We start from the raw sequence: 27559 nt of genomic DNA on the forward strand, positions 1-27559 counted from the left end.
TATTACATTAGTAAAAACAATATTGACAGAGGATTTTTTTAACTAATATTCGTGGATCTTATCATCCTGGGCCTTATCTGTGTTAAAATTAACTTTCAAATTTAAATTCAAATCAGAAATGAGACGTATAAAGCAATAACCAGATATATGTTGCTGCACATTCCTGTGGCCTGTGTTGCTAATAATGATCAATATTTAAGTGTCTTGCTCATTGCAGGTTTTTGCACTTTTTTTGGTGGGAGGACGAATTCTGTAAGGGGACGACTAGATAACTGAGCCAGCCAGCTTCAGGCAGAATGCCAGCTCCATTCAAGCACAAATACAATTTAGTAGGTGGAGCAGCCACATTGCTCTGAAGACAGCATACCTACATAAGCCACATTTACCCCCTTCCGGTTTTGACCTTATTGGTGACTCAGACATAAACCTCAGCTTACACTTTCTCTCCAAACTTGGCTGTTCCTAGGGCTCTCCTTCAGGACGACCTCTGGCCCAGTCTCAAGTTCCATCTGTTCTTGAAAGAAGTTCCAACCCATTTATAATTTGGTTGGAGCTAACTTGATCTACATGTTCTACCAACCTCTCTCCCATCCACTCACAAACCTCACACCCAAGTCCCTGGTGCTTTAAACCCAGACTAGCTGGCCTGGGTGGGGTTAGAGCTTAGATTCTGCTTTCACTTGGGCTGGTAACTGGCCCACTTTGCAGTGAGAATGCAGGCTAATTACTTAAAGGCTGATAGTCCTCCAGTATTTTCCCACAAATTCCCCTGTGCTCCCAGGACAAACAGATTCTCCCAGAATTCACTGAGCACAGCTCATCTTAGTGCAGCACAAAGAACCACAGGCTAGGCCCCCAGAAGTCCTAGTGACACACATGAGGAAGTGAGGACTCAGTAACTCAAGTATGGCTTTGCAGTGTGGCTGCTCAGATGCAAGTTAGGCTAACCTGAGTGCTCAGACCCAGGTGCTGATCACCTGAGTTAATTCTGCAGTGAAGACATACCTCTGTAACCCTTCTGCCCGTCAGAGTTGGCAGCAACAAGGGCCGGGTTCAATATCTAGGGGTTCCATTCCAATAACACAATGCAAACCGGCTCGAGCCCCCACCCAGTGACCTGGGACCAATATATACCACCCCAGGCTGGGCGCCTCCAAGAGGCAATACTTCCCCTCTCGCAAGCACCTAGTCTGAGTGTAGCAAAAGTCTTTTAATAACAGAGAGAAACAATGTGGCATTATGTTGGGGAAACACCACCAACAGGATTCATAACACAACCCATGAGCAAAAACAACCCCACCCCAGGCAAATTGGGGCATGCCCTTTTCCCTTTGGTTCTTGAGTCCAGCAACCCCAAATCACCCAAAGTCCCAAAAGTCCAATGCCCCAAAAGTCTCTGTCCCTGGTCAGGGCAGCCCCAGAGTTCGAAAGTTTATCGGCGGAGCTTTACCTCCCAATCTGGGTGGAAATGGGACAGGGGTAAGAGGCACCTTACGTGATCTGAAGCTGACCGCCCCATAGCTCCATAGCGGCGCTCCGCTCCGCCAGCCGCCCCACGAACTCCTTCGCTCAGCTGCGCTCCGCTCCGCCAGCCGCCCCACGAACTCCTTCGCTCAGCTGCGCTCCGCTCCGCCAGCCGCCCCACGAACTCCTTCACTCAGCTCCACAGCCCACAAGCAGCTCCTGCCATCCACACACTGCTCCGCGTCGAACTGCTTCACCAGCCGTCCCGCAAATTGCTCCACAATATATCTTCAGGCTCCCCCACTACTTAACACAACACTCAGTGATTTCAGCTCTTAGGTGAATTCAGCTTATAGTAGGGGAGCCCCAGTGCTGGTGCACTGTCAGCCCAAAGTGAGCTCAGCAGCCTATAACTAGACTTCTAATGAAATCAAAATTAGCTCTGATATTCCACAGTGGAGAGAGGAGGAAGTGCAATCAGCATGTAAGGCCCTCACCAAGGGGCCCATGCTACCAAGTATTAATACTTGTCCCCAGCCTCTCTCCATTCACACAGTTTTGGAACCCATGACCCTTGCCTAGCGAGTGCTACTTAGTTGATGGTGAATCCCTCCATCATAACAAAAGGCCACGTACAGTTCCAAGCACAGTTCCCATAATCAGGGTAATAGCAATTTATTCTTCCTGCCCCAATAACAGAGACACTGGGGATCCCACAGCAGCCAAAGTGACCATTTGGGCAGCTATGGTCTCATTCTAGGCGTGGTGGGTGTGCCTATGCAAATGAGATCGGCCCCTGAAGTTCTTTTCCACAACTTGCCACACCTCACCACCAGATGTCAGGGTGGAGCTCATCCTGACACTGCTTACATCCTCCCCCCAGCCGAGACTTTGTCGTCCCGACAAATCACACTCCCTTTATACCAACTCATTGGTTTCCTCCAAAGGGCCTCAGGAAGCCCACTTTAGCTTCCACAAGCCTGTGTGCTAAATGTATTGGCTCCTCACTAGTCACCCCAGGTGCATCATAAGTTAACCGTTTCACTGGTCTTATCACCCTGTCTCGTCTATTGAGAATCTCTGTTGCCGAAGTAAGGGGAACATCCTCTTGAGTGACGGATGGAGAGGCTTCCCTGGAGGGTCCCTCGGCTACTGGCGTAGGCCCCTGCACTCCTAGTTCTAACGCTGGAGGGTCCAAGGTGCCCAGGACATCCTCTACCTGACTGTCCCCATTGTCCAATAACCTGTGTTTGTCATCACAGGGGGGTCTCATCAGCAGCACCGGGGTATCAGAAAGGGGCCTAAATAGTTCCGCCAATGGGTTTAGGGCGGAAAAGGGAGAACTCTCGTTTGGTTCAGCTGATCGAGACTGAAATCTTGTCTCCATCCCAGGATACACCAGGGTTGTGTCTTCCTCCTCAGACTCACTCTCAGATGTGCAGAATAGGGGTAAGTTAGCTGCAGGGGGCCCACTGTCTGTGTTGGATGGCGGCTTTGGTCTAGCACCTCTGTTCTGCCCGGCGGCCCTGCCGTGGCCCATCTCACAAGGGGTGCTTACCAATTCCCCCACAGGGAGCAAAAGGTTTCTATGCACCGTCTTTATTTGCCCTGGACCGTCTTCAGGTTTGATCTTGTAGACCGGCAGATCTCCCAGCTTTTCCATCACCAGGTAAGGTATTGCCTTCCATCTGTCAGCTATCTTGTGTTTGCCAGCAATACCCAAATTTCGCAGCAGGACTCTGTCCCCCGGCTGGAGCTCCTGCGAACGCACTCTAGCATCATATCGATGTTTGTTGCGGTCTGCGTTCTTCCGAGCCGCAGCGGTAGCTAAGCGATAAGCATCCCGCAGCTTTTCTCTTAGTCGGGATACATATTGCTGATGAGTTTCATAGCTATCTCCATCCTCTGATACACCAAAGCACAAGTCTATGGGTAATCTTGGTTCTCGCCCAAACATCAAGAGATATGGGGTGACTCCCGTAGCATCGTTCTTTGTGGCATTGTAGGCATGCACCAGAAATGCGACATGCTGGCTCCAGGTTGCCTTCTGCTCTGGTCGCAAAGTTCCCAACATATCTAATAGGGTTCGATTGAACCTCTCTGGCTGAGGATCACCTTGGGGGTGATAAGGCGTTGTCCTAGACTTTTTAATTCCTGCTATCTTCAGCACCTCCTTCAGAAGGTGACTCTCAAAATCCCGCCCCTGATCAGAGTGTATCCGAGCCGGGAATCCATAGACTGAGAAATATTTGTCCCACAATACTCGAGCAACGGTGGTGGCCCTCTGATCACGTGTGGGATATGCTTGTGCATACCGTGTAAAATGGTCAGTCACTACTAGAATGTTTCCAACATTCCTCTTGTCTACCTCTACAGACAAGAAATCAATGCATACCAACTCCAAAGGTTTGTTGCTGGTGATGTTCTTGAGATATGCAGCCCTCGTGGGCAGAGTTTTCCTTTGAACACATCGAGCGCAAGTCTCACATTTCCTGCGAACATCTTCAGCCATTCGGGGCCAATAGAACCTACTACGAATAAGTTCCAGGGTCCTCTCCATCCCTAAATGCCCAAAGTCATCATGCAGGGCCCTCATGGCCAGGGCTCTGTACTTTTTTGGCAGTACTAGTTGTGCTCGTTGTTTTTGTAAAGGGTCAGTGGTCATTCGGTGTAGCACTCCCTGAATCAGTTTTAGTTTGGTCCATTCTCTCAATAGTAGTTTACCCTCCGGGTTAGGTGGGACAACCGCAGTTGGGCTTCGCCCCTCCCTTTTGGCAAGTAGTGTATCACGAATGTCAATATCTTGCCGCTGGGCTTCTTGCCAGTCAGCCGCATTGAGCATGGGCAAAGGAGATTGGTCTAATGCAATATAGTTCACCGAAGCAGAAGGCATGCATTCAGGGGGCAGGCCCAAAGCTTCTGCAACACATCCCTGAAAGTCTTCACGGGCCTCTGGCTCTCGGCGACTCACACTGCAAATAGCTCTCACTCCATCTGTGGGTATCACAGCAACTTCTGGAGCCTGCGGACGCCTGGACAATGCATCTGCATCTACATTGCTTCTCCCTGATCGGTACTGAATGCTGAACTCATAGCTAGCCAAGGCGGCCACCCATCTCTGCCCTGTAGCATCCAGCTTAGCACTTGTTAACACATAAGTCAGTGGATTGTTGTCTGTCCACACCTGGAACTGAGCACCATACAAGTAGTCTCGAAATTTCTCAGTGATGGCCCATTTCAAGGCCAAAAACTCCAGCTTGTGGGTGGGATAGCGAGTTTCACTATCAGACAATCCTCGGCTGGCAAAGGCTACAGGTTTACATTTGCCTTCCACTTCCTGGTACAGGACTGCTCCCAGACCCTCCAAACTGGCATCAGTATGCAGGATAAATGGTTTGCTTGGGTCAGCAAAAACTAGGACTGGAGCATGAGTTAGGCAAGTAATGATTTCTTGAAAAGCCCTTTCACATCTCTCATCCCACCGTGGCCCAAATGGTGCAAAGGGGCCATTGTGTCTCTGCACAGGAGGCTTTGGGGACCTCCCCTTATTCTTGGACTTAGATTTGTTCTTGCTGAACTGATGTCCCCTGGTAAGATCATTCAGAGGCTTTACAATCGTAGCATAGTTTTTCACAAATCTGCGGTAGTAGCCACTAAATCCAAGGAAGGTCTTGAGTTCTCTGTAGTTACTTGGACGTGGCCATGTAGTGAGTGCTTCTATTTTATCAGGATCAGTACTCACACCTTCTTGGGACACAATGTGACCCACATACTTCACTGAGGTTCTGCAGAACTGGCATTTGTCAATTGAAAGCTTCAGACCATAATCCTCCAACCTATCAAGCACTTTAAGAAGTCTTTCTTCATGCTCCTCTAAGGTTCTTCCAAACACAATCAGGTCATCCAAATAAACTAACACTTGCAGTAAATTCATGTCTCCCACAACTTTCTCCATGAGACGTTGAAAGGTGGCAGGTGCTCCAGAAATCCCTTGGGGCATGCGTTCAAACTCATAAAACCCTAATGGGCAGATGAAGGCTGTCTTCTCCTTATCTTCTTCTCCCAGAGGGATCTGGTAGTATCCACTTCGAAGATCCAACACAGAGAACCACTGGCTTCCCAGCAAACAGTCTAAGGCGTCTTGCACTCGAGGCATAGTGTACTGGTCGACCACAGTACGGCTGTTTAGGGTGCGGTAGTCAATACACATCCGGATTTTCCCATTCTTTTTGCGGACTACCACAATGGGTGAGGCGTATGGGCTGCGGGACTCTGTAATGATGCCATTCGCAGCCAGCTCCTGAAGATGATGTCGCACATCTTCCATCTCAGAGAGAGCAATCTTCCTAGATCTCTCCCTGAAAGGTCGAGAGTCATGTAGTCTGATATTGTGCTCTACTCCTTTTGCACATCCCACATCCCACTCATGCAGTGAGAACACCTTGGATCTTTCACAAAGTTTCTTCCTCAGGCGATCTTTCCAGTCCTCGGACACTGGTGAATCTCCAAAGTCAAACTTTGCTGGGTCTATTGCCGAAACTGGAGTTTCATACTGGGGTTTTACAATCGACTCAGGCTCAAAGAGGTCTGCTATCTTTTGTCCTTGCTTCACAAAAATATCACGACTCGTTTCATTAGCAATCAATATAGTCACCCTTTCCTGGGCTTCAGCAGGTAGGGTTATGACTCCACTGGGGACCAGCACTCCTTCAGGGAGCTCTCCTCCCATCGGCTGCTCTATCATTGCTAACGTCCCTTTACTGCCTTTCAGACAGGTACTCATGACAAGCACTTCTTGCTCCGTCCTTGCAGGCACTACTAAGGGGGTTGTGCCCGCGTACTTCAGTGCCCCAAGCGGTAGCTCAGATGTGTCCCTTTTAGCGCTCTCAATTTTCCTATAGGCTTCAGCACAAAGCGTATGGATCATCAGGGTATTCAGGTACTGGTCCCCAGCCCGCCTTCTGCAGTAATCCGCGAGTACCTTGAAGAGACTGGAGTTGGTCCCTATCAGCACAGACACATCAGAAGTCCCTTTAGGGTCAGGGCATATTAAGGCAGCTGTGTCTACCTCTTCTCTTACCCCAGCAACCTCCTCTGGGAATTCCAGGTGCACTATGACATACCCTTGATAGGGGTATTCATCCATGCTGAGGCCACATAGGCCAAGGCCAGTCAGTGGCTGTATAGGCAGGTGCCTAAGCATCTGTTGGTAGAATGACTGAAATATAATAGTCACTTGAGATCCAGTGTCAAGCACTGCTTTACACTCCACCCCTTCGATCCTCACCATGACCTCTGCTCGAGGCCCTATCAGTCCTGCAGGGATCCCAGCTGGACAGTCTTTTCTGGGGGAATCTTCAAATCCTGCAGACCTGGGGGGTCCCCGTCCCCAGACCCTCTGGCAGCTACCGGATCTCTCCCAACTGATCCTCAGCTTTCCATACACTAAGGAGGGGTTTTCTTCATTACGGCACTTGGCAGCACTGTGTCCATCCTGACCACATCGGTAGCAGAAGAATTGACCTTTCCCCCTTCGCCTGGGGGGGATGGTGGCTCTAAGTGCGGGCTTCTCAATCGCCACAGTTTGAGGCTTCTTATTCCTAGAAGTCTTAACTCGGTCAACGGTACTTTGCAGCTCAGCTATCCGTTCCGTCAGGACCTGCATTTGTTGGGCAAGTTCCTCTCTGGTGCTCACCATCAGTACACTGGCCATTTGCAGTGGTGTTGTGCTGGCTGGCTCCGATGTTTGGGCTTCCCAAAACTCACTGGCAGCCTGCCTTTCTTCCTCCTCTCGGACCTCTTTTATCAGCTGGGAGTAACTTGGGGGATGTTCCCGTCGTTCTCTTAGCCGGAGATGAAGTAGAATCGGGTTCTGATACTGAGTTCCTCTTACAATTTGAGCCAGTCTGGTCTGATCCATCTGCTCAGCAGTCACTGCTCCCCTCATGACAGCTCTCTGAAGCAGTCTCTCCAGTCTCTGTATGTAGGCTGAAGCCTTCTCGCCCTTTTGTTGTCGGGAATTAAGGAACTTACAGTAGCTGTCTTCAGGGCCCTCTACGCTCCCAAAGTTGTGTTCAAGGGCCTCTAGGCAGTCCTTCACACTGACCCCAGGGTCAATGAGCTTCAGGGTGCGAATCACATCTAATGCTGGGCCGCCAAGGCTCTCTATAAGGCATCTTCGCTTTTCTGCATCTGGTACGGCCCACTCTTGCAGCATTTCAGTGGTATGCTCTAACCAGGGTTCAAACTCCTCCTCCCCAGCAAATAATCTTAACTTACGACAAGAGTCTGACTCAGCATGGGGAAGCACAACCTTTTCCAATATTTGCCCCAGAGCTTTTGTCCAATCATCAGCCGAGGCTGCAGCCTCTGAGCTAGAAGCTGCTGAGCCAGGGCCCAACAAACCTGACATATTAGCCATTATACAAACAGTAATTTCCTCAAAATATAAGCACAAACAAAAAAAAATATAAATTGTTTCCCAATGTAGTGGATCACTCAACAGGTGCTTGCGAGGGGTACTGACCCAGGCGATCCCGGACGAGCCCCCAAAAATGTAACCCTTCTGCCCGTCAGAGTTGGCAGCAACAAGGGCCGGGTTCAATATCTAGGGGTTCCATTCCAATAACACAATGCAAACCGGCTCGAGCCCCCACCCAGTGACCTGGGACCAATATATACCACCCCCGCTGGGCGCCTCCAAGAGGCAATACTTCCCCTCTCGCAAGCACCTAGTCTGAGTGTAGCAAAAGTCTTTTAATAACAGAGAGAAACAATGTGGCATTATGTTGGGGAAACACCACCAACAGGATTCATAACACAACCCATGAGCAAAAACAACCCCACCCCAGGCAAATTGGGGCATGCCCTTTTCCCTTTGGTTCTTGAGTCCAGCAACCCCAAATCACCCAAAGTCCCAAAAGTCCAATGCCCCAAAAGTCTCTGTCCCTGGTCAGGGCAGCCCCAGAGTTCGAAAGTTTATCGGCGGAGCTTTACCTCCCAATCTGGGTGGAAATGGGACAGGGGTAAGAGGCACCTTACGTGATCTGAAGCTGACCGCCCCATAGCTCCATAGCGGCGCTCCGCTCCGCCAGCCGCCCCACGAACTCCTTCGCTCAGCTGCGCTCCGCTCCGCCAGCCGCCCCACGAACTCCTTCGCTCAGCTGCGCTCCGCTCCGCCAGCCGCCCCACGAACTCCTTCACTCAGCTCCACAGCCCACAAGCAGCTCCTGCCATCCACACACTGCTCCGCGTCGAACTGCTTCACCAGCCGTCCCGCAAATTGCTCCACAATATATCTTCAGGCTCCCCCACTACTTAACACAACACTCAGTGATTTCAGCTCTTAGGTGAATTCAGCTTATAGTAGGGGAGCCCCAGTGCTGGTGCACTGTCAGCCCAAAGTGAGCTCAGCAGCCTATAACTAGACTTCTAATGAAATCAAAATTAGCTCTGATATTCCACAGTGGAGAGAGGAGGAAGTGCAATCAGCATGTAAGGCCCTCACCAAGGGGCCCATGCTACCAAGTATTAATACTTGTCCCCAGCCTCTCTCCATTCACACAGTTTTGGAACCCATGACCCTTGCCTAGCGAGTGCTACTTAGTTGATGGTGAATCCCTCCATCATAACAAAAGGCCACGTACAGTTCCAAGCACAGTTCCCATAATCAGGGTAATAGCAATTTATTCTTCCTGCCCCAATAACAGAGACACTGGGGATCCCACAGCAGCCAAAGTGACCATTTGGGCAGCTATGGTCTCATTCTAGGCGTGGTGGGTGTGCCTATGCAAATGAGATCGGCCCCTGAAGTTCTTTTCCACAACTTGCCACACCTCACCACCAGATGTCAGGGTGGAGCTCATCCTGACACTGCTTACACCTCAAAAGGCACTTTACAGATAAGATATCTCTTAAGTAGCCTCCTGCTAGCTAGCTAACGCTGGCTTCACTTTTACTGCCGAGGGCAAAAGAGACTAACCAGAGAAAAGTTTTTGATAATACGGATCCCTAAAGTGATCCTGGGAAGAAAATTATTTCACAGCAGAACCGAAGGGGCCACCTTTATCAGGGTGGGAAACAATACAGAACAGAATATAGGAAAGGGCTGATAGCTTCCTCCCCTCCTGGCTAAAGTAATAACTGCCAGGAAAATTACTTTCCAGGAGAGAAGCAAAAGTGGAATAGTATGAATGGGGGAATAAAGTGCTTATTAAGCACTAAGTGAAGGCTCTGTGGAGGGAGCAGGGAGAATAGAAGAGGTCAGAGGAGAGAGATGCTATGGGTTGGAATCCTAGCTGGAAACAATCCTCAAACTCCTTCATAGTTCTCAAGGCTGCTACCCGCACTCTGGTAGGACTATGGAAAACTAGCACGCAGGAATTCTAGGTTGGTGAGGACAGAGAACAACTTAGCACAAATTGGCCTCCTGTCTTTGCACCGTGAGATGAACACTGTCCAGGTTCTGCTATGAGCAAATGACGTGCCCTTCTTTCTGGAGAACGGGAGAGCATCTAGAACTTTGATCACTCTCTCTCCCACAGGAGCCAATCCAATAGATACGCTGCGCTGGATTATGATAAACGCAGGGTTTCTGTGACACTAAGTCTCAAGCGAACCACTACCAACCAGCTTATACGAACCATGATCTTCTTGGCCATGCAGGAGCAAGGAGCGTGAGCTTGGCTCTATCTCAAATGACTTTCTTTATTACCCTCCAAATGAGAGGCATCAGAGAGGATGCATGCACTTGAGGGAAGTTCCAATGCCTCCCGAAGGCATCTGAAACCACCCCTCTCACCTGTCTCTGTATCTGCTCCAGAATTTTTTGTGTTTTCAGTTTTCCATAGAGGCTGATACTCAGTGTACCCTGCTTGTACTCTATCCTCTGAGATGTTTACTTACTGAGATCCTTGCATATATCAGTTTTCTGCTTAACCCTAAGGCTTTATTTCAGCTTGATGGACAGATGGTGGAACTCCCCCTACTTGATCAGAAGGGTCTCCTTCTTCAGCAACGGTCTGCTCTTTGCTCCTTGGTGATCTCTGTACACCAGCACAGCAGTGTTGTCTGCATTTAGAAGAATGCACTGACTGTGGCAATGACTTTTTGAGATTGATCAGTGCAAGATGGGCTGTTGTGAGCTCTAGCAGGCTGATGTGAAGAGCCTCTCTGAAACAGTCCATCTTTCTTGCTTTGGCTGTTTACATACACTCCTCCAACACAGCAAACTGGAGTCAATCACCTGGAGTCTTTCTAGGTCTTGCAGGGCATCTCTTTCAATGGGAAAGCTTCATGCATACGCTGCCTTTGATATTGTTTGCTGAAGGGTGTTGCTGATCAGCAAACAAAAGACCTTGAAGAAGATGGTGCAGTACTATGACAGTTCTGCTCAAACTTCTCAGCAGCACCGGCCCTAGACTAGCTGCCAGCAACTGGCGCCCTAGGTGAACCATGCATCGGTGCCCCCATCCCCAAGGGCAGATCTAGGCTGAGGTTTTCGGTAAACTGGGAAACATTTTGCCCCATTTTTCCTTTTAATGTCTTTTAAGCATTTTTTTTAAAAAACAGAGGCCTAATTATTCAGTTTGTCCATCCGTCTGTCTCTCCAACCAATGAGATCAGATAAAATAGAGGCACAAAATTTTCAGAATAGATTTGTACACAACAGCTAGATGATATTTCAGTCCGATTTCAAATAAAAATGCATTAAAAATGTAAATTATAATTTTTATTATTATAAATCCAAAATCATCCATTACACTATCCTGCTTTACCTGCCATTACTACCACATCCAATATAGAAAGAAATAAGAAAACTCTTCAATGAACTTTAACCTGTATTTACAAAACACTCTGAATAAAAAACACTTTGTGCTCTTAAAACATGACTTTTCTTGCTTTAAGTTTTGAAAATTCAGTCACTAGTTCTTTTAGATCCAGTTTTCCAGCTATTTCATGCTCTGTTGACATTGTGGCAAGTCCAACAAGTCTCTCTTGCACCATTGTTGAATGCAGATAGGTTTTTATCAATTTTAACTTTGAGAAGCTATGTTCCTCACTAGCTACAGAAACTGGCAAAGTTAAAAGAATGTGTAGAGCTATAAAGATGTTTGGAAAACTGTCTGTGAGTTTATTTTAACAAACAAACTTCAGTACTTCTTCAGGAGTGGAATCTTTCATAAGTCGTCTTGAAAAAGCCTGAAGCTCACGACACAAATCTGTAGCATCAATGTCTTTTGAATTTTCATGAGTCAATGCCAACTCCAGTTTTATACAAAATTCTCTTAACTGTTTTGCTGTTTTCTTTTGCAAGCTGCGGATATCATATAGAAAGCCAAATACTGACTCTAGCTGCTGCATCTGTTGAAATCTTTCGTCAACCGAGTGAATAGCAGTATCAAGGACTGCGAAGCAGAAATTCACTTTGAACCTTTGTTCTGGGTTCTGAATGGGTGTGTCTTGTACTTCATATGAAAACTGCTGTTTCTTTTGCCAAATGCAAACTGGCTCTTGTTCAAATTCTGTCGGAAAGTCTATTTCTTCAGTAAGCTTGAGAGAATCTACCAGTATTCTTTCAAACCCTTCATCACTTCTGAATGCCTCCAGAATATTTTTACTTTGCTGCAGTTTTTGAATAGCAAAATGTATGTTCAAGTTCTTTTCCTGAAGCTGCTTACTAGTGAGGTTAATTTTGAAAAGGATATTATACCACAAAATAAGTGAAGTCACAAATTTGAACTTGGAAAGGCCATTTGCAAGAGCTTCTGCATCTGAACGTGGCCAGATGATCCAGTAAAGGTAATATCATCAGAAATTTCAATTAGGGCATCATATATGTTTCCAAGTTCATAGTGAAGAGGCTTCAAAGCATCAATGCGACTCTCCCATCTTGTCTGACTAAGTGGTTTCACAGTTAGAGAATTCATATGGCGAGTCAGAATCTCCCAACGGCATGTTGAGCCTGAGAAAAACACATAAACACGTTGCACCAGGTAAAAAAAAAATGCTTGCCTCCAAACAGCATCTAGCAGCATCACTGACAACCAAATTCAGAGAATGCACACTGCAAGGAATGAAAAAGGCCCCTGGATTGATTTCCATCATTCTCTTTTGCACACCATTGTCTTTACCCTTCATAGTACTCCCATTATCATAGCCTTGGCCAACATAAGTTTTTTCAACAGTTAATGACATTGTTTCAAGCTCTTGTAGAATTGTTTCAGTCATAAATGCTCCAGTCGTTTCCTTCAGTGGTACGAAACCCAAAAAATGTTCCTTTATGAGCACTTCAACATTATCTTCATCTGTAGACTTTTCCATACTCACAAAATTATGATCATCGTAATTTGTTCAACATGGCTCACATCTGGTGTAAAGTCCAGTATTATTGAAAAGTATTTTACAGAATGGGCAGCTTCTATGATTTTCTTTTTAATGGCATTTGCTAGGATTTGAATCAGTTCATTCTGCATATTTTATCCTAAGTAATGGACCTGTGTTTCATGATCAGTTATTTTATGTAGATGCTCCTTCATGACTGGATCAAACAAAGCTAGGTATTCAACAAATTTTAAAAAGTTTCCATTACCTAGAGTGTATAATTTTTCATTTCTACCACGGCTGCGGAATGCTAAATTTTGCCCACGGGAACTCTCACTAAAGCAATCAGATGTTCTAATATTTGTGGCCAATATTCTTCTTTTTCCTTGATCACAAGTAAATTTTCTTCATCGATAATTTTTCCTGTTTTCAATCGTAATTCAAGTTCTTTCCAATTTTGAAAACATTCCAAATGTTCTGTACTTCTTTCATGTGAAGAGAGAATTAAAGTTATGTTTTTCCAGTCCTTCGAACCATTTTCAGTAAGTGATGTACCAATTGCTTGATTTCTAAACAACTTGCAGCAAAAGCAAAACACAGAGTCCTTTGACACTGAATATTGTAACCAGTTTTGATTAATTTCTTCCCCATTAATGAGTTTCCTCTTGTAATGCTGAGCAGAGAATTTTCTTTTATTTCCATCCTTAGGGAAAGGAAATTCATGAACTTGTTCAGGTCCATGTTCCACGAGAATTTGCCGCACACTGTCATCACATCTGGGCTATGAAGCTGGGTCCCCATACTGTAACTTTTTTGTAACTTCCTCATCCTTTCTTCCTTCTACTCCATTTACTTCAATTTCTGCATGTGTCTCTGAAGGTGAATACATTTTCTCCACTTCCATATCAGTCTGATCCTGTGAGCTGCCTTCATCTAGAAGTAAGTTTCCATCATCTTGAGTTTCCAAACTGCTTTTTTTCCGGATGTGAGCTACCCTCATCTCGAAGTAATATACTTTCATCTTGATGCTTCAAACTGCTTCCATGCAGATGTGAGCTAACCTCCTCTCCAAGTAAAATTATTTCATCTGGATGCTGTGAACTGCTTCCATCTTTATTTGGATTAAAGAGAAGATATTTCAGGAAGGATCCCTGCTGTTTTGCTTGGTCCTTTTCCTTCTCAGCCTTTCGTTTACGATACTCAGCTCCTGAGGGTTTTCTTTTTCCTCTTTCCACCATGAGGCATTTGAATACTGTTATGTACTGTGCTCCCGACTGCAAGCATTATAGCGTTAAGGATAGCTGACACACCCACCACGTGGTTGGCAATTTAAACCACATTACAGCCATCCCAACACATCTTTTCACTGCTTAAAGGTTCAGTGATTAGAAACACACAATCACTTACCTATTAAAACAGTCAGTTACAGTGTTTACATGGAAACAAAATTATAAAGTTATAACCCGTTATAACCCGACACCGGTTGTTTGAAAAGTAATCCCCTTCTTCACGGTTACCCACTTGGAGTGTGACGTCATCACTTTCTTAGTCTGTTAAGCGTTAACGCTGTTACATTTCTTTTATGGACCTTATTTATTACATGTGAACCAATTATAACAAAGAAAAGTTCATAATTATACAGTCTGATAATAACACTAAGGTTTAATAAAGCTTAAAGATACTCACATTTTGGATTTATAATGCTGAGTGAAAGACATTGTTCTTTATTCTTTGGTACCAAGAAACACAATTTTCCACAGTATTCACTCAATTCTTAACCATCTATCTGCGAAGTGTGTTAAAATGACCATTTGACATGTATCAACTCGCGATATCTCCACTCTATATGAATTTCTGGCTATGCAACCTTGATGTATATTCGAGTTAGGTGTCACTAGCATTGCAGCTCTTGCCACTGGTGGATGTGTTTCACTGTGGCTGAGTTATTGCTTATCAAAATTGAGCAGTGGGTCATCTTGACCCTACATTGCAAATTGAAAAAAAAATTCGCTAAAATATTATTTATTTTTGCAGTAAATAAAAGATTTGACATATTAATAAATTCTCAGAAATGTAGAGAAATGAATTATAATTCATATTCCCGCCATACATGCACAGGAATTAAAATAATGACATCTTCGTTATTTCATTTGTATTTTTGTCATCTTTTTCTTTTTTTTTTTTTTGATTTTTTTCCCTTGAATTTGGCGCCCCGTTTAACTTGGCACCCTAGGCGACCGCCTAGTTTGCCTATATGGATGGGCCGCCCCTGCTTCTCAGATTCCAGAGATTCATAATTGGCAAATGCTTCTCTTCCCCAAGACCCACATTATAGACTCCCGCAGGAATCTGTGTTGCCCACTCCCCTTTTCAATAACTCATTGAAACTCGTTGGAGAGGTGGTGATACCATTGGCTCCTGATATCCAGCTCTGCATATCCTTGTCGTCAGCTGCAGTCAACACCATCACACAGATGTCTGACTTTGTCACCTATAAAGCCCTCTGCCTGCCATCAAACAATATATTTCTTGTCCTTATGTCCAGAATCTAAACTACCACACACAACTCCCTTAAACAAAAGAGCACTAGTGTCCTTTAGTATTGATTCATAATACTGTTGTAGCATTTCTGGAAGCTGTCATGATGTGCACCAGTACCGCAGAACACTGTATTATTTATTTTAATTTATGTGCTGAAACCAGTTCTGACTTTCCTCATAATGAAACTTCTCAAGAGACTTCCCACTTGCTCTGTAGATTCTTCAGGTTCAGCTGTAAACTGATAGTATAATAAGAGCTACGAGTCTTAAAATGTCTTGTCAAGGCCACTATTTTTAACTGGCACCTCATCCCCCCCGCCTTCCCCTGGGGGAAAAAAAACCCTTCTGACCACTGTAAGGGAGGCATCATTTGCAAAGAAGATAAGACACACAATAATGCTCGGTGAGCTGAAATTTAAGCCTGATCATTTTAGAAATGACGTTCAGAAGTAATGCATGGTCCCAGCACACAAGCAGCTGCAGGGTTTTGTTACTGTCACTTGCAAAGGCTCACAACACTCAAGTCTACCCTGCTTAAACCATGGGCTCACAGGCCAGGAGACACCATTCTGTCCTTATGAAACCTTTAGCATAACAACCTAACCTCCAGGACCGACTTCGTTCAGATACAACACAATTCTGGCATTGAGGTAATGATTCTAAATCCTGAATTATTTTGAAAATTTAAATTGCATGATTCAATCAGTTCGCATAAGTGCAATGCTTAATGGGATTTGCGTGCTTATATGCCAGGAGTAGTAAAAACACATTGACTCTAGAGGAGGTTGAAACAAATATCAAGGGGAGAAAACCTGCTCTCACTGAAGTCAATGAAGCCAGGATTTCACCCAGGAAGCTTTAAACATGTGGTATGTAAACACTTTAAAAAATGAGGAAATTTCTTTCTCCCCTTCACAGCTGCAGCCTCATTCACTCAAGCCAGCGCTGAAAGTTTTAGCTTCTAACAGCATCTATTATAGAATCATGGAATTGTGGGAGAGAAAAATTCTGTCAGATCCCATCTAGTTCTCCACCAAAGGCCTAAGCTACACGATCGCAGCCTTCAGTATATTTTCCAGTGCTTTGTCCAGTCTAGTTTTAAATGCAAAGGTGGCTTTGATTACTTCCTTTGAGAAGACTTTCACAATGTGATAGATCTCACTGTCGGGCAGTTTTTCTTGATATCCAACTGTTTTACTGTCCTAAGAAAAAAAAATTCCCTTTGAAGTTACAGACTGAAGAAATGTTTTTCGATGAAAGAAACTTCAGCAACTGCCACATGCCCTTTTTGACAGGTTTTAGAGTAGCAGCCGTGTTAGTTTGTATTCGCAAAAAGAAAAGGAGGACTTGTGGCACCTTAGAGAGTAACCAATTTATCTGAGCATAAGCTTTCTTGATTGTACTTGGCTAAAGTATATGTTTAATGGAGATTTTCTACTATCTATTTTTATTATCTATCTTAGATACTTATATGATCCCTATTACCGTAGTATCTGAGCAGCTCACAAAAGGCTATATTTATGCTCACAGCACCCCTGTGAGGTAGGGAAAAGCTATTATCCTCATGCGACAGGTAGAGAACTGAGTCACAGAGAGACTTGTAGTTCTTATTATACTTATCAATTTACAGCTGAGCTTCAGGAATCGACAGAGCACGTGGGTAGTCTCTTGAGAAGTGTTACTGGCGAGGAAAGACAGGCCTGGGTCCAGCTCATAAATGACTGTTGTGTGTGTGTGAATATACTAGCACTTATATTGAAAAGTAACTAGGTAAACACTGGTTTCAGAGTAACAGCCGTGTTAGTCTGTATTCGCAAAAAGAAAAGGAGTACTTGTGGCACCTTAGAGACTAACCAATTTATTTGAGCATGAGCTGTGAGCTGTAGCTCACGAAAGCTCATGCTCAAATAAATTGGTTAGTCTCTAAGGTGCCACAAGTACTCCTTTTCTTTTAGGTAAACACTGTGTCTTGCTGTTTTGTTAATTACTGTCATTATTTTGCTGAGTTTTCCCATGTTTTGTGGATGGCTTATGGGGAGCTGAGATTTTGTGGTGAGTCTTTTAACCCTTACATGTTTCTCCATTTTTGTCTTATCCCTCTGTTTCCTTTGAAACTCATTCAGCATCCCTTACTCACCTCATGTAGTATGCATGTAGGTCCTTTGACGTTTAACTTTTTTTTTTTCTGTTTGTGTCTTTATTTCTCATTAAAAAGGCCGGCAGGAAGCATTTGGGGGCAGGTTCAGAGCCAGAAGGACATAAGATTTATAACCCTTTCCAGCCCCTGATATACAGGGAAAACCCCCTTTTCCTTCAGATCCTCCTTAAAACTCACTTCTTCTGGGAACACACTGTTAACCAGTCAAAGAGCTGTTGCACAGCCATCGTAACCAACACAAATACTAACTGCGCTTCAAGCTGCAGAGCTTCTACAGATCAGTCAGTGTACCTTGTGCGTGAATTGTTTCATCTATGTAAACCCTAACCCTGCAAGTCAGTCTGTGAGTGGACCCTCTGCATCTGCATAGACCTCCATTAACTTCAGTGAGGCACCGAAGGGTTCAGGGATCTAGCGACCAACTTGCAAGATGAGGGTCTTCAACTGGAAACTCCTTGAAGCAAGAATCATATCTCCTCCTCTGTGTTTTGTACAGGGCCTAGCACACTGTTAGTGATTAACAAACAATGAATAACAGCTGCCATACCAGAGCAGAAAAATAGACCATTTAGTTTACTGTTCTCTCTCCAACAGTCGCAAAGACAGAATGCTTCAAAGAAAGATAAAGCCCCTCTCTTCTTGTGATGCACCTAATAATGCTAATAGATCAGAAGTAAATCTCTTGGCGGGAGCATAAGATTGTGGAAAATAGAACTCCTGAGTTTTTATCATAGTTCTGATGATGGACTCAGTCTATGGTTTTGAGTAAGTAAGGCCAACATTTAAGGCAAATTTTTCAAATGTAGATGCCTAAAGGTAGGTACCAAACTCCACATTTAGGCCAGGTCTACACTACAGACTTATATCAATATAACTATGTTACTCAGGAGTGTGAAAAATCTACACTCCTGAGCGACGTAGTTATGCCGACCTAGAGTGACCAGACAGCAATTGTGAAAAAAACGGAACAGGGGGTGGGAGGTAATAGGCGCCTTTATTAGAAAAAGTCCCAAAAAACCAGGACTGTCCCTATACAAACAGGAATCTAGTCACCCTATACCGACCTAATCCCTGGTGTAGACAGCGCTTTGTCAGTGGGAGTGTTGACATAGCTACTGCCTCTCCCCCAGGTGGATTAAGGACACTGACAGAAGCTCTCCCTCAACTAAATGAAAGCACCCTGACTTTGAAGTGCTGGGCACCTCCAGGTCCCACTGATGTTAGTGGAAGTTGAGGCCGAGGGTGCTGCATAATTGAAAAACCGCGCCTCTCTTGTTGTCAGGTGTCCAGGCATGGTTTTGGAGCACCTATCTGTATGCACCCATCCTTGCGGGGCAGGGCCAGAGGCTGGGCACTGCAGACGTGGGGGGTTGGGAAGGATACGCACTGCAGGGTAGCAGTAGGCGCTGCAGAAGTTGGGGGGGGGGGGGGTGCGGCTTGTACCGGATTGCAGTCGCTACCAGCGCCAGGGGCTGCACTGAGGGCTGCAGCCGGGCCAGCGGCGCCGTCGCAGCTTGCCCCAGCTGCGGCAGAGCAGAGACTTGGCCTGCGGCGGAGACCGGGCCGCCGCCGCCCTCGCCCCGGGCCTGTCGCTCACCGCCCGCCCCTCGGCAGGAGCGGGGCAGGGCCTTCCCCAGCTGCTGCCGCTTGCTTTTCCGCTCTCCCGCCGCCCCGCTGCGGCGCTTCCGGCTGTAAAGCGCCCCTCGGGCGGCGGCAGAGCCCGGGCTCCAGCTCCCCGCCGCGGCTCGGAGCCCGGGCTCCAGATGTGGCGCCCTCGCCTCCTTCGTTTGCATATTGTCCAGATGCGCCGTGCCCCCCCGTCCCCCTCTTCGCGCGGGGGGAGATATAGAGAGGCCTGCCCTGCCGGGCGAGGACAAAGAGCTGGGTGAGTGCCGGGGACTGGGGGTCTCAGAGACTCCCGGAGCCTCCCCCAGCCGCTTGCTCCAGGGTACTGGAACCAGGGGTGAGGGTGCTGCCCTACCCCCCGGCTTGAAGTGGTTTCCATCATAGGCAGGGTTTACAGCGTGGTTCAATGGCTCTCAGGAACCGCACTGTACAAATTGTTCCTGCAGCCTGGCTCCAGCTGTTTCCCACAGCTGTATTTCCTACCCCTTAGCTCCTCCCATGCTGTTTTCTGTGGGCTGTAATGCTTTGGTCCAGTGGTTCTCAACCCATTTACCATTGTGGGCCGCATCCAATGCTACCTAGAGGGCCCTGAGGATGTCAAATGGGCCACAGGTTAAGAACCACTGCTTTGGTCTAATCTGATTTGATGGGTTCAGCGTGGGTGCTGGGGGTGTTGGTGGCCTGCAATACACAGGGGATCAGACTAGAGTGGTCCCCAAACTGGGGGGGGGAGGAACATCTGGGGGGTGTGGCGGAGCCTGGGCCAGCTCCTATGGGGTATGGGGAGGGGAGTGCTACCCAGTCCCACTCTGCCCCCAGGTCTGCTCTGGCCCCCGCTCCTGGCCCCTGCTCCTGGCCTTAGCTCCAGCCCCTCTCCTGGTCCCTGCTCCCAGCCAGAGCTCTGCTCCTGGCTGCAGCCTCCAGCCCCACTCCCAGTCACAGCCCCTGGACACAGCTCAGCCTCCAGCTCCTGGCCATGGCTCCACCCGGGGGCCGGAGGGGGCGGGGGGCAGAAGCACGGACACATTCCATTACTGGTAAGGGGGAGCATGAGAGGAAACGTTTGGGCACCACTAGACTAGATGGTCTGGTCTTCCAAGGCTTCTGGCCTTAAACTCTGTGACTCTCCAGATGTTTGCCAAGCTGAGAGGAGAGTTGAGTGCTACCTGAACTAGAGGAATTGAGGGTTAGGCTGCATCTGTCTGAGGCCTGCATCCCATGCGTTCAATCCACAGCTCTCTGAACTGCAAATCATGAAACATCAGCCAGCCAGTGACCAGGTACTGGGTCAGACCTTTAGGATTGGGAATCAGTTCTCTGTAGCCTTTATAATGAGCCTGCCAACATGGGGCCCAGTTAGTGCCAATTTTGACATGGGCACATGACCAAGGATCGGGCTGAGACCACTCTATTTCACAGAGCCATCAAATAAATGTCACATTGCACTATTATCTACCACTAATGTGGCACCATAGTTAGGCATGGTAGATGTTTTGCAGACAGATATGATCTTGAGGTCCCCATATTTGTGTGTGTTAGGATAGATGTGAAAGAAGGGTATAATGGAGATCTGACACATGGTGAAGTAAATATCAGCTCATCAGCTAATGAGTGACTACTTGCTGTAATATACATTTGTACTGCATTGCTTCTCAGAGCTGGCGCTAGGTATAAGCTGACTAAACAATTGCTTAGGGCCCTGAGCAGGTCACGGGCCCCCATATTGATTATTAGTATATGTTGTGAGGGGGGAACCCCAAAATACTCCTGCTTAGGGCTCCCAATGGGCTAGCTCTGGCACTGCTGCCCCCTACTGGATAGAATATATCAGTTTCCTATACCAGGTAAGGGCCTGAAACTACAAATTGCTGAGTCTGTTTCTGAGTCCCCCTCTCATAATCATTGGGAAACTCATGGAGTGTGGGAAGCAGGCACATCCATGGCCACAGGACTGGATTGCAATCTCCTTAGTGAGTGCCTGGCCTTTTACTGAGTGAGTGCTGGAATGCATGGCAGGAGGTGTGGCATGACCCCATGCCAGTGCAGAGAGATGGGATTACGGAGAGGGAAACCAGTGGCCTGGAATGAGAGGCTAAATGAAAGTCTAAAAGGACCAATACTTGGATCAACTAGTAATCTGTGCTACTGCTTGGAGGAATAGGTAGCATTTTGCCCTAAAGCTGATGGGATGGAGGTAACCGTGTGGTTGAATACAAAGGGCACCTCTCTCTCTCTCAACAACAATAATAAAAAAAAACACCTCATGGGATTCTCCCTTTTATCATCTCTCACTTTGGCCTGTTTCTTGTCTTGCATCTTTAGAAAGCCATTGATTTGAGAGGATCAAGATGAAAGAGGAGGAAGCTTGGCAGCGGAGGAAGGAAGGCAGGACGAAAAATGGAAAGCGATCCAGGCACAAAGCAAAGAGCAAGGGTAAACACAAGGACAGCAGACTTGGCAGCCAGGAAGCAGAGGATGTCCCTTTGGTCTCACTGCAGAAGCAGCCAGCTGAGGGGAAAGGGCCCATGGCAAAGCTGCAGGACGAATCAGCCATTGCAATTGGCCTGCAGGTGCTCCTGCCGTACCTGTTAGCAGGGCTTGGCATGGTCTTGGCTGGGATGGTTTTGGACTATGTTCAGGTAAGGGTAAAAAGCTCTTCTGTGTGTGGTGTCCTGTTACCAGGCTTCAGAGCTCTTGCCTTTTCTCCTTTCCTGGATATGCACAAGTGACAGGGTTACAGCAGGTTGGATGGATATGGGAGAGAAGAAGGTCTCCCTTTATTTTAGATGTTCATTTCCTTCCCCACCCCAAAATTCAATCCAGCATTATACAGCTACTTCTGCAGAGTGCTCTGGCTATCACTGGGTGAGGCCTGTCAGATGCCTTGTCCTGCACTTCCCATGGAGACTGAAGGCATCACTATAGTGCTTCCAAGCCCCAGAGCTCCCTAGTGCTCTTCTTAGTGCCGAGTGCAACTTGCTGAGCACCCAGTTGCTCTCCATGTTTGTTTCTAAGGCCTTCTAATGAACAACTTGTCGCTTTCCAGCCTGTGTAACACGTTTTCTGTCATAGACACTACTTAAAGTCTAAGTTCTGATTAGACTAAGAACTAATTTTAGGCAATTTACATTTAGAGTTACAGTTCATGTCTGCAGTACAATCAAGAGGTCACAATGTGTTATTTCTAATGGGTAGTGCTTTTTCAGCTTTGCATTCGTATTTTTCCTCCCTGTGTATTTGACTAGCAAGCTATCAGGTCAGCGTGCCCCTTTGTTATCTGATATGGTGACACTGAAAGCCCTGTGCTGGTATTGACAACTTTCACAGAGTTGGAGTTATTTCCCTTCAGCCCCTTGATTACTCTTGTGGTGTAAGGAGATCAACTAGGACCTACAGAAGCAAAGGGCATTGCCTCTTAAGACTGGCACAGTGTCCTTAATTCACCAATTGATGCCAGATACTGCAGCACCCATTATCCACTCTTGTAAGAACCCTCCTAGAACAGAAGATGCTATGTGTCAGTAGCTCAGCAGAGCGCCTCTGAATTTAGAATGTCCTTCCTGATCCTGTTTTTGTCTCCCCCTTAATGGAGTTTTAACATATAAAGGGTTTTTAATTTGGTTTTTAATTTTTAATCTCTGTTTTGATTTTTCCTTTTTTATTAGTAACTGATGATTAAGATAAATTACCTTTTATCTAATGTTCACACAACCACTTTACAGATCATATATACAGTGGCGGGTGAAGTGTTTCCTGAAAGGCGGCCACTTCTGGGGAAGTGTGTGCCAGTTGTTAAACAGATGCACGGCAAGGTCACTCTGTAGTTTAGAACAGGAAGTGAAATGAATTCCTCTATCTGACAGAAATTACAAACAATTATATGTGAATAAGAATACATAGTACCCTTCCCTCTCATGCCGAGTTCCTTACCAGTCAGGGAAGAAATCAGCCCCGTGCAGGCTCACTTGTGGAAAGACAAGCACTCCATCTGCTAGCACTTGGGAGTCCTGATGAATGTGCACAGCCCAAGTGAATGTATGGCTCTTTCCATCCCCGCCATGGATGGACTCATTGCTGCTTGGACTCTTCCTCCCTTGTTTGCCTCCCCACCAGCCTAACTTATCCCAAGCCACCTGTTGCTGCGGCTTCTGCTGAATGAATAGGAACTCAGCATTTCCCTCGTGGTCCTTTCTGGCCTCCTCCCTTATTCACTCAGGGTCTGCCTGCTCCCAGCCCACCTTGACATAAGTGCTCCCTCCTCTCCTTTTTGTCGCTGCTCAGATAGAGGGAGGGAGATAAATAAATTAAAAAACGATATTGAAATAATTCGCCCCACACTGGCAGTGAACTAGCAGTATCAGTACTGTTCTTATTCCTAGACCCCACTGGTGCTTAACAGGCCTGCCCTCCAGTGATTTGAACATGGGGGGCAGGAAGGTGGCCAGCCACACTGTTGGGGAGCGCTTGTGCTACCATATTCTGCAGCAATGATAAGTCCCATCCAAACAAAATGTGTTTAAAATCTTGTTCTTTGGCATTTTGTGTCTCTTCCTCTGCTCCTCTTAGCGCTTCTGATTTTCTTTTTGAAAGTTATTCAAGAGGCCCCAGTCAGGGGTAAGAGCCCCACTGTGCTAGGCGTTGTCTAGGCATATAACCAGAAGTGGTTTCCTGCCTGAAAGAACTTAGTTTAAGCAAAATATTACCTTGTGGGATGGTTTGTGCTGGAAGGGGTGAGGCTCCAGATATATGACTCTCAATCAGAGGTTCCTTAAGTGTACAATAAAAAAGCCAGTGTGCAAACATGGGCTGCTTGAGTTAACTATGTTTTCTGCCTGTCTGTTTGCCAGTTGAATGCTTTTTATTGTGCTTACTTAGTAATGGAGCATGAGGGAGAGTGATAACCTCATTCACCCCAGCTTGCCAAAGCTTTAATATAGGACATACTAGCTATTATGTCCCTTTATGGCACTGGGTCTTTCAAACAATCTGATACTCTCTTTATACTGACAGGTTTCAGAGTAACAGCCGTGTTAGTCTGTATTTGCAAAAAGAAAAGGAGTACTTGTGGCACCTTAGAGACTAACCAATTCATTTGAGCATAAGCTTTCGTGAGCTACAGCTCACATGCATCCGATGAAGTGAGCTGTAGCTCACAAAAGCTTATGCTCAAATAAATTGGTTAGTCTCTAAAGGTGCCACAAGTACTCCTTTTCTTCTTATACTAATGCTTTTGCCTATGAATGAGCAATTCACAACCTACAGTGACTCTTTAGGACTGTATATTGTTTATCTGCATACATGAATACAAACCCCTGAAATCCTGAGGTTGCTGACTAGAAGCAGCTCTGCATTTGTTACTCACTTGACCTCGGACTTCTGAGTGGAACCAGAGCTTCATCCTATTACCTTGAAGTTCTTGGTGGGAAGAAGGAGACTGGGTCATAAAACCCATTTTGTAGGCATTGGAGAGAGCTTCTCTGTTTAGTCTCCCCTGTTCCTGTCCCTTTCAGCTCTCCTCCAGCAGGGAGGATTGAAACAACCTCCCCTCTTTGCTTCCTGACAGCCACCATGTGCTGCTGTTGGTGGAGTGCCAAATCCCACGGGCTTTGAGGATACTGCCTCTCTGCATTGCTCCTGGTGCATTGTCTCTGGGAGCAGCAAAGGATTGAGTCAGGAATCTGGAGCCAGGGTTCTTGTTTTGTGGCCTCTAACACTTACCTGGAGATCCTTGTGCAGCCAAACCCTTTAGACTTGATAATTGTGTGTGTGTTTGTGTGAATTTAGGGCTGGGGAAGGTATCCATTCTCCCAGCCAGTGTGCTTAGCTCTGGGGACAAATGCTAGTTCAGAGTCCGTGGTCCATGTGTCCTTAAATCTCCTTGCTGAGAATGCCCATTCAGAGGCCAGCTAGTGCCAAATATAGTGATGAGGGTTTTTCAATGTTGATTTTGAATGCTAGGAACTGGACTGAGACAAGCAAACTCTTTGCACTGGTCATCAAACAGCCAGCAATTTCTATCACTACTGACTGGCTGAATTTAAACCAGAAACTGATCAGTGAAAGGCTCCCTATCCAATTTCCAATTCCTCAGGCCGTCCAAACCCCCTTTTATTACAAATAACTTATATATAACCTTTTGACTCCAAGACCCTAACATGCCATCCAAATTATTACAGAGAAGGCTAGGTATAAAGTGAAGATTAAAAAAAAACACTTTTTCAATTGAAACCAGATTATTTAAATTAAATACAACTTTATTTTAAAAACATTTAAAATTAATTTTGAAATTTAAATTTATAATCTATTAAAATCATTTAAATACAAAAAATTACATTCAGTAGTTGCTGCCAACTTTGAAAGAAAGTCAAACTGAATTGGTGGCAGCCACTAGCTAAGCACCTGGGAGCAGGTTATGTGTTAAAACAACTTTTGACTGCAGAGAGAATATTTCCTTCATTTCAGTTTATTCAACTAGTTCAGTTCAGTGACTAGGTCATTCAAAATTAAGATGCCAATTGGGAGTTGAAAAAGCAGGAAAGCTTGTTATTTTCTCTTACAGTTTACAAATAGAAACCAGGTGTGAGAGGATGAGATCTACTAGTTCTAAAATCTTGAAGGACACAGACATTTTGCAGATGATACTAAACTGGGAGGAGTGGTAGATACGCTGGAGGGGAGGGATAGGATACAGAAGGACCTAGACAAATTGGAGGATTGGGCCAAAAGAAATCTGATGAGGTTCAATAAGGATAAGTGCAGAGTCCTGCACTTAGGACGGAAGAACCCAATGCACAGCTACAGACTAGGGACCGAATGGCTAGGCAGCAGTTCTGCGGAAAAGGACCTAGGGGTGACAGTGGACGAGAAGCTGGATATGAGTCAGCAGTGTGCCCTTGTTGCCAAGAAGGCCAATGGCATTTTGGGATGTATAAGTAGGGGCATAGCAAGCAGATCGAGGGACGTGATCGTTCCCCTCTATTCGACATTGATGAGGCCTCATCTGGAGTACTGTGTCCAGTTTTGGGCCCCACACTACAAGAAGGATGTGGATAAATTGGAGAGAGTCCAGCGAAGGGCAACAAAAATGATTAGGGGTCTGGAACACATGACTTTTATGAGGAGAGGCTGAGGGAGCTGGGATTGTTTAGCCTGCAGAAGAGAAGAATGAGGGGGGATTTGATAGCTGCTTTCAACTACCTGAAAGGGGGTTCCAAAGAGGATGGCTCTAGACTGTTCTCAATGGTAGCAGATGACAGAACGAGGAGTAATGGTCTCAAGTTGCAGTGGGGGAGGTTTAGATTGGATATTAGGAAAAACTTTTTCACTAAGAGGGTGGTGAAACACTGGAATGTGTTACCTAGGGAAGTGGTAGAATCTCCTTCCTTAGAGGTTTTTAAGGTCAGGCTTGACAAAGCCCTGGGTGGGATGATTTAACTGGGAATTGGTCCTGCTTCAAGCAGGGGGTTGGACTAGATGACCTTCTGGGGTCCCTTCCAACCCTGATATTCTATGATTCTACAGTGATCAGAAATAATTGGTTCAATTCACTAACTACAGATAATACTTACTTCGTTTAATAAACAGGTTAGTTTTAAATGCAAAACATGTTTTGATAAACTTTTTGGTATCCTTTTTTTCTTGCATTTTCAGCACATTTATTTAATGAAAACAAGTAAAATGCAGTTTTTGTGTATTTTAATTGAATTTGCATTTCCATCCAAATGGGGCTTGACACAAATCACATTTAAAAAAAGTTAATCACCAGATAGTGAATAAGAAATGAATCATTTGCCATTTTCTAAAATAATAAAAAATATAAAAATGAAGAATCTGAATAATTGTATGTTAAGCTATGTAATAAATATATATAGCTATAGTGTACCCTCCTGGTTAGTAGAAAGAAGGACCAAATTTAGAGTAAAGGCTATATTTAGTTGCAGATCAACGTGGATTAATAGTTATCAACCAGTGAGAATCAACTTTTCTTCAGGAAAATAACTTAAAAGTTCAAATTCAAAACATGATTAAAATTGTTGATTTAAACCAAGGTTTCCTGTTTGCTGATTTAAATTCATCCATCCTGTCACAGAGGAGCCCTGACAAAACACCTTCCACCCCCAAGTTTAGATAAGTTTGGATCTGGATTTGAGCTTTACAGTTTAGGCCCATCTCTACAAAGAATGATACAAATTATACAAAACTAGCATAAATTGGCGCAACCACACTGAAGTCAACGGGCGTATGCCAGTGACTTTGGCCAAGTATCGTTAAGCAGAAAGCACTGAGGTGAAGCTACCTCTGGGGTGAAACGCAAGAGCTATTCAGCAGCATGCAGCAGTGCTGCACTAAGCTTTAGGACAGGAAGTGAAAGAGCATATAGTAGCTATTGGAAACTTGGAAACTTTTCCCTTTTTCCCCCCATGGTCTAGTGCAGCGGTCTCAAACTCAA

General features: G+C 45.7%; 1 protein-coding gene across 1 annotated transcript in view; it reads left to right on the forward strand.

Moving 5' to 3' along the window:
• Positions 1–18940: 18940 nt before the first annotated feature.
• The window catches only part of SLC41A3 (solute carrier family 41 member 3), a 36399-nt gene continuing 27780 nt past the window's right edge, over positions 18941–27559 (forward strand). Inside the window, exons 1-2 of the mRNA XM_084634431.1 lie at positions 18941–19369; positions 21433–21749. Of these exons, the coding sequence (XP_084490557.1) occupies positions 21459–21749 (291 nt within the window). The 5' untranslated portion in view covers positions 18941–19369; positions 21433–21458. The remainder of the gene's footprint in view (positions 19370–21432; positions 21750–27559) is intronic.

Source organism: Lepidochelys olivacea (genome assembly GCF_965140295.1).
Source record: "Lepidochelys olivacea isolate rLepOli2 genome assembly, chromosome: 7".
In the NCBI taxonomy this organism is placed as follows: Eukaryota; Metazoa; Chordata; order Testudines; family Cheloniidae; genus Lepidochelys; species Lepidochelys olivacea.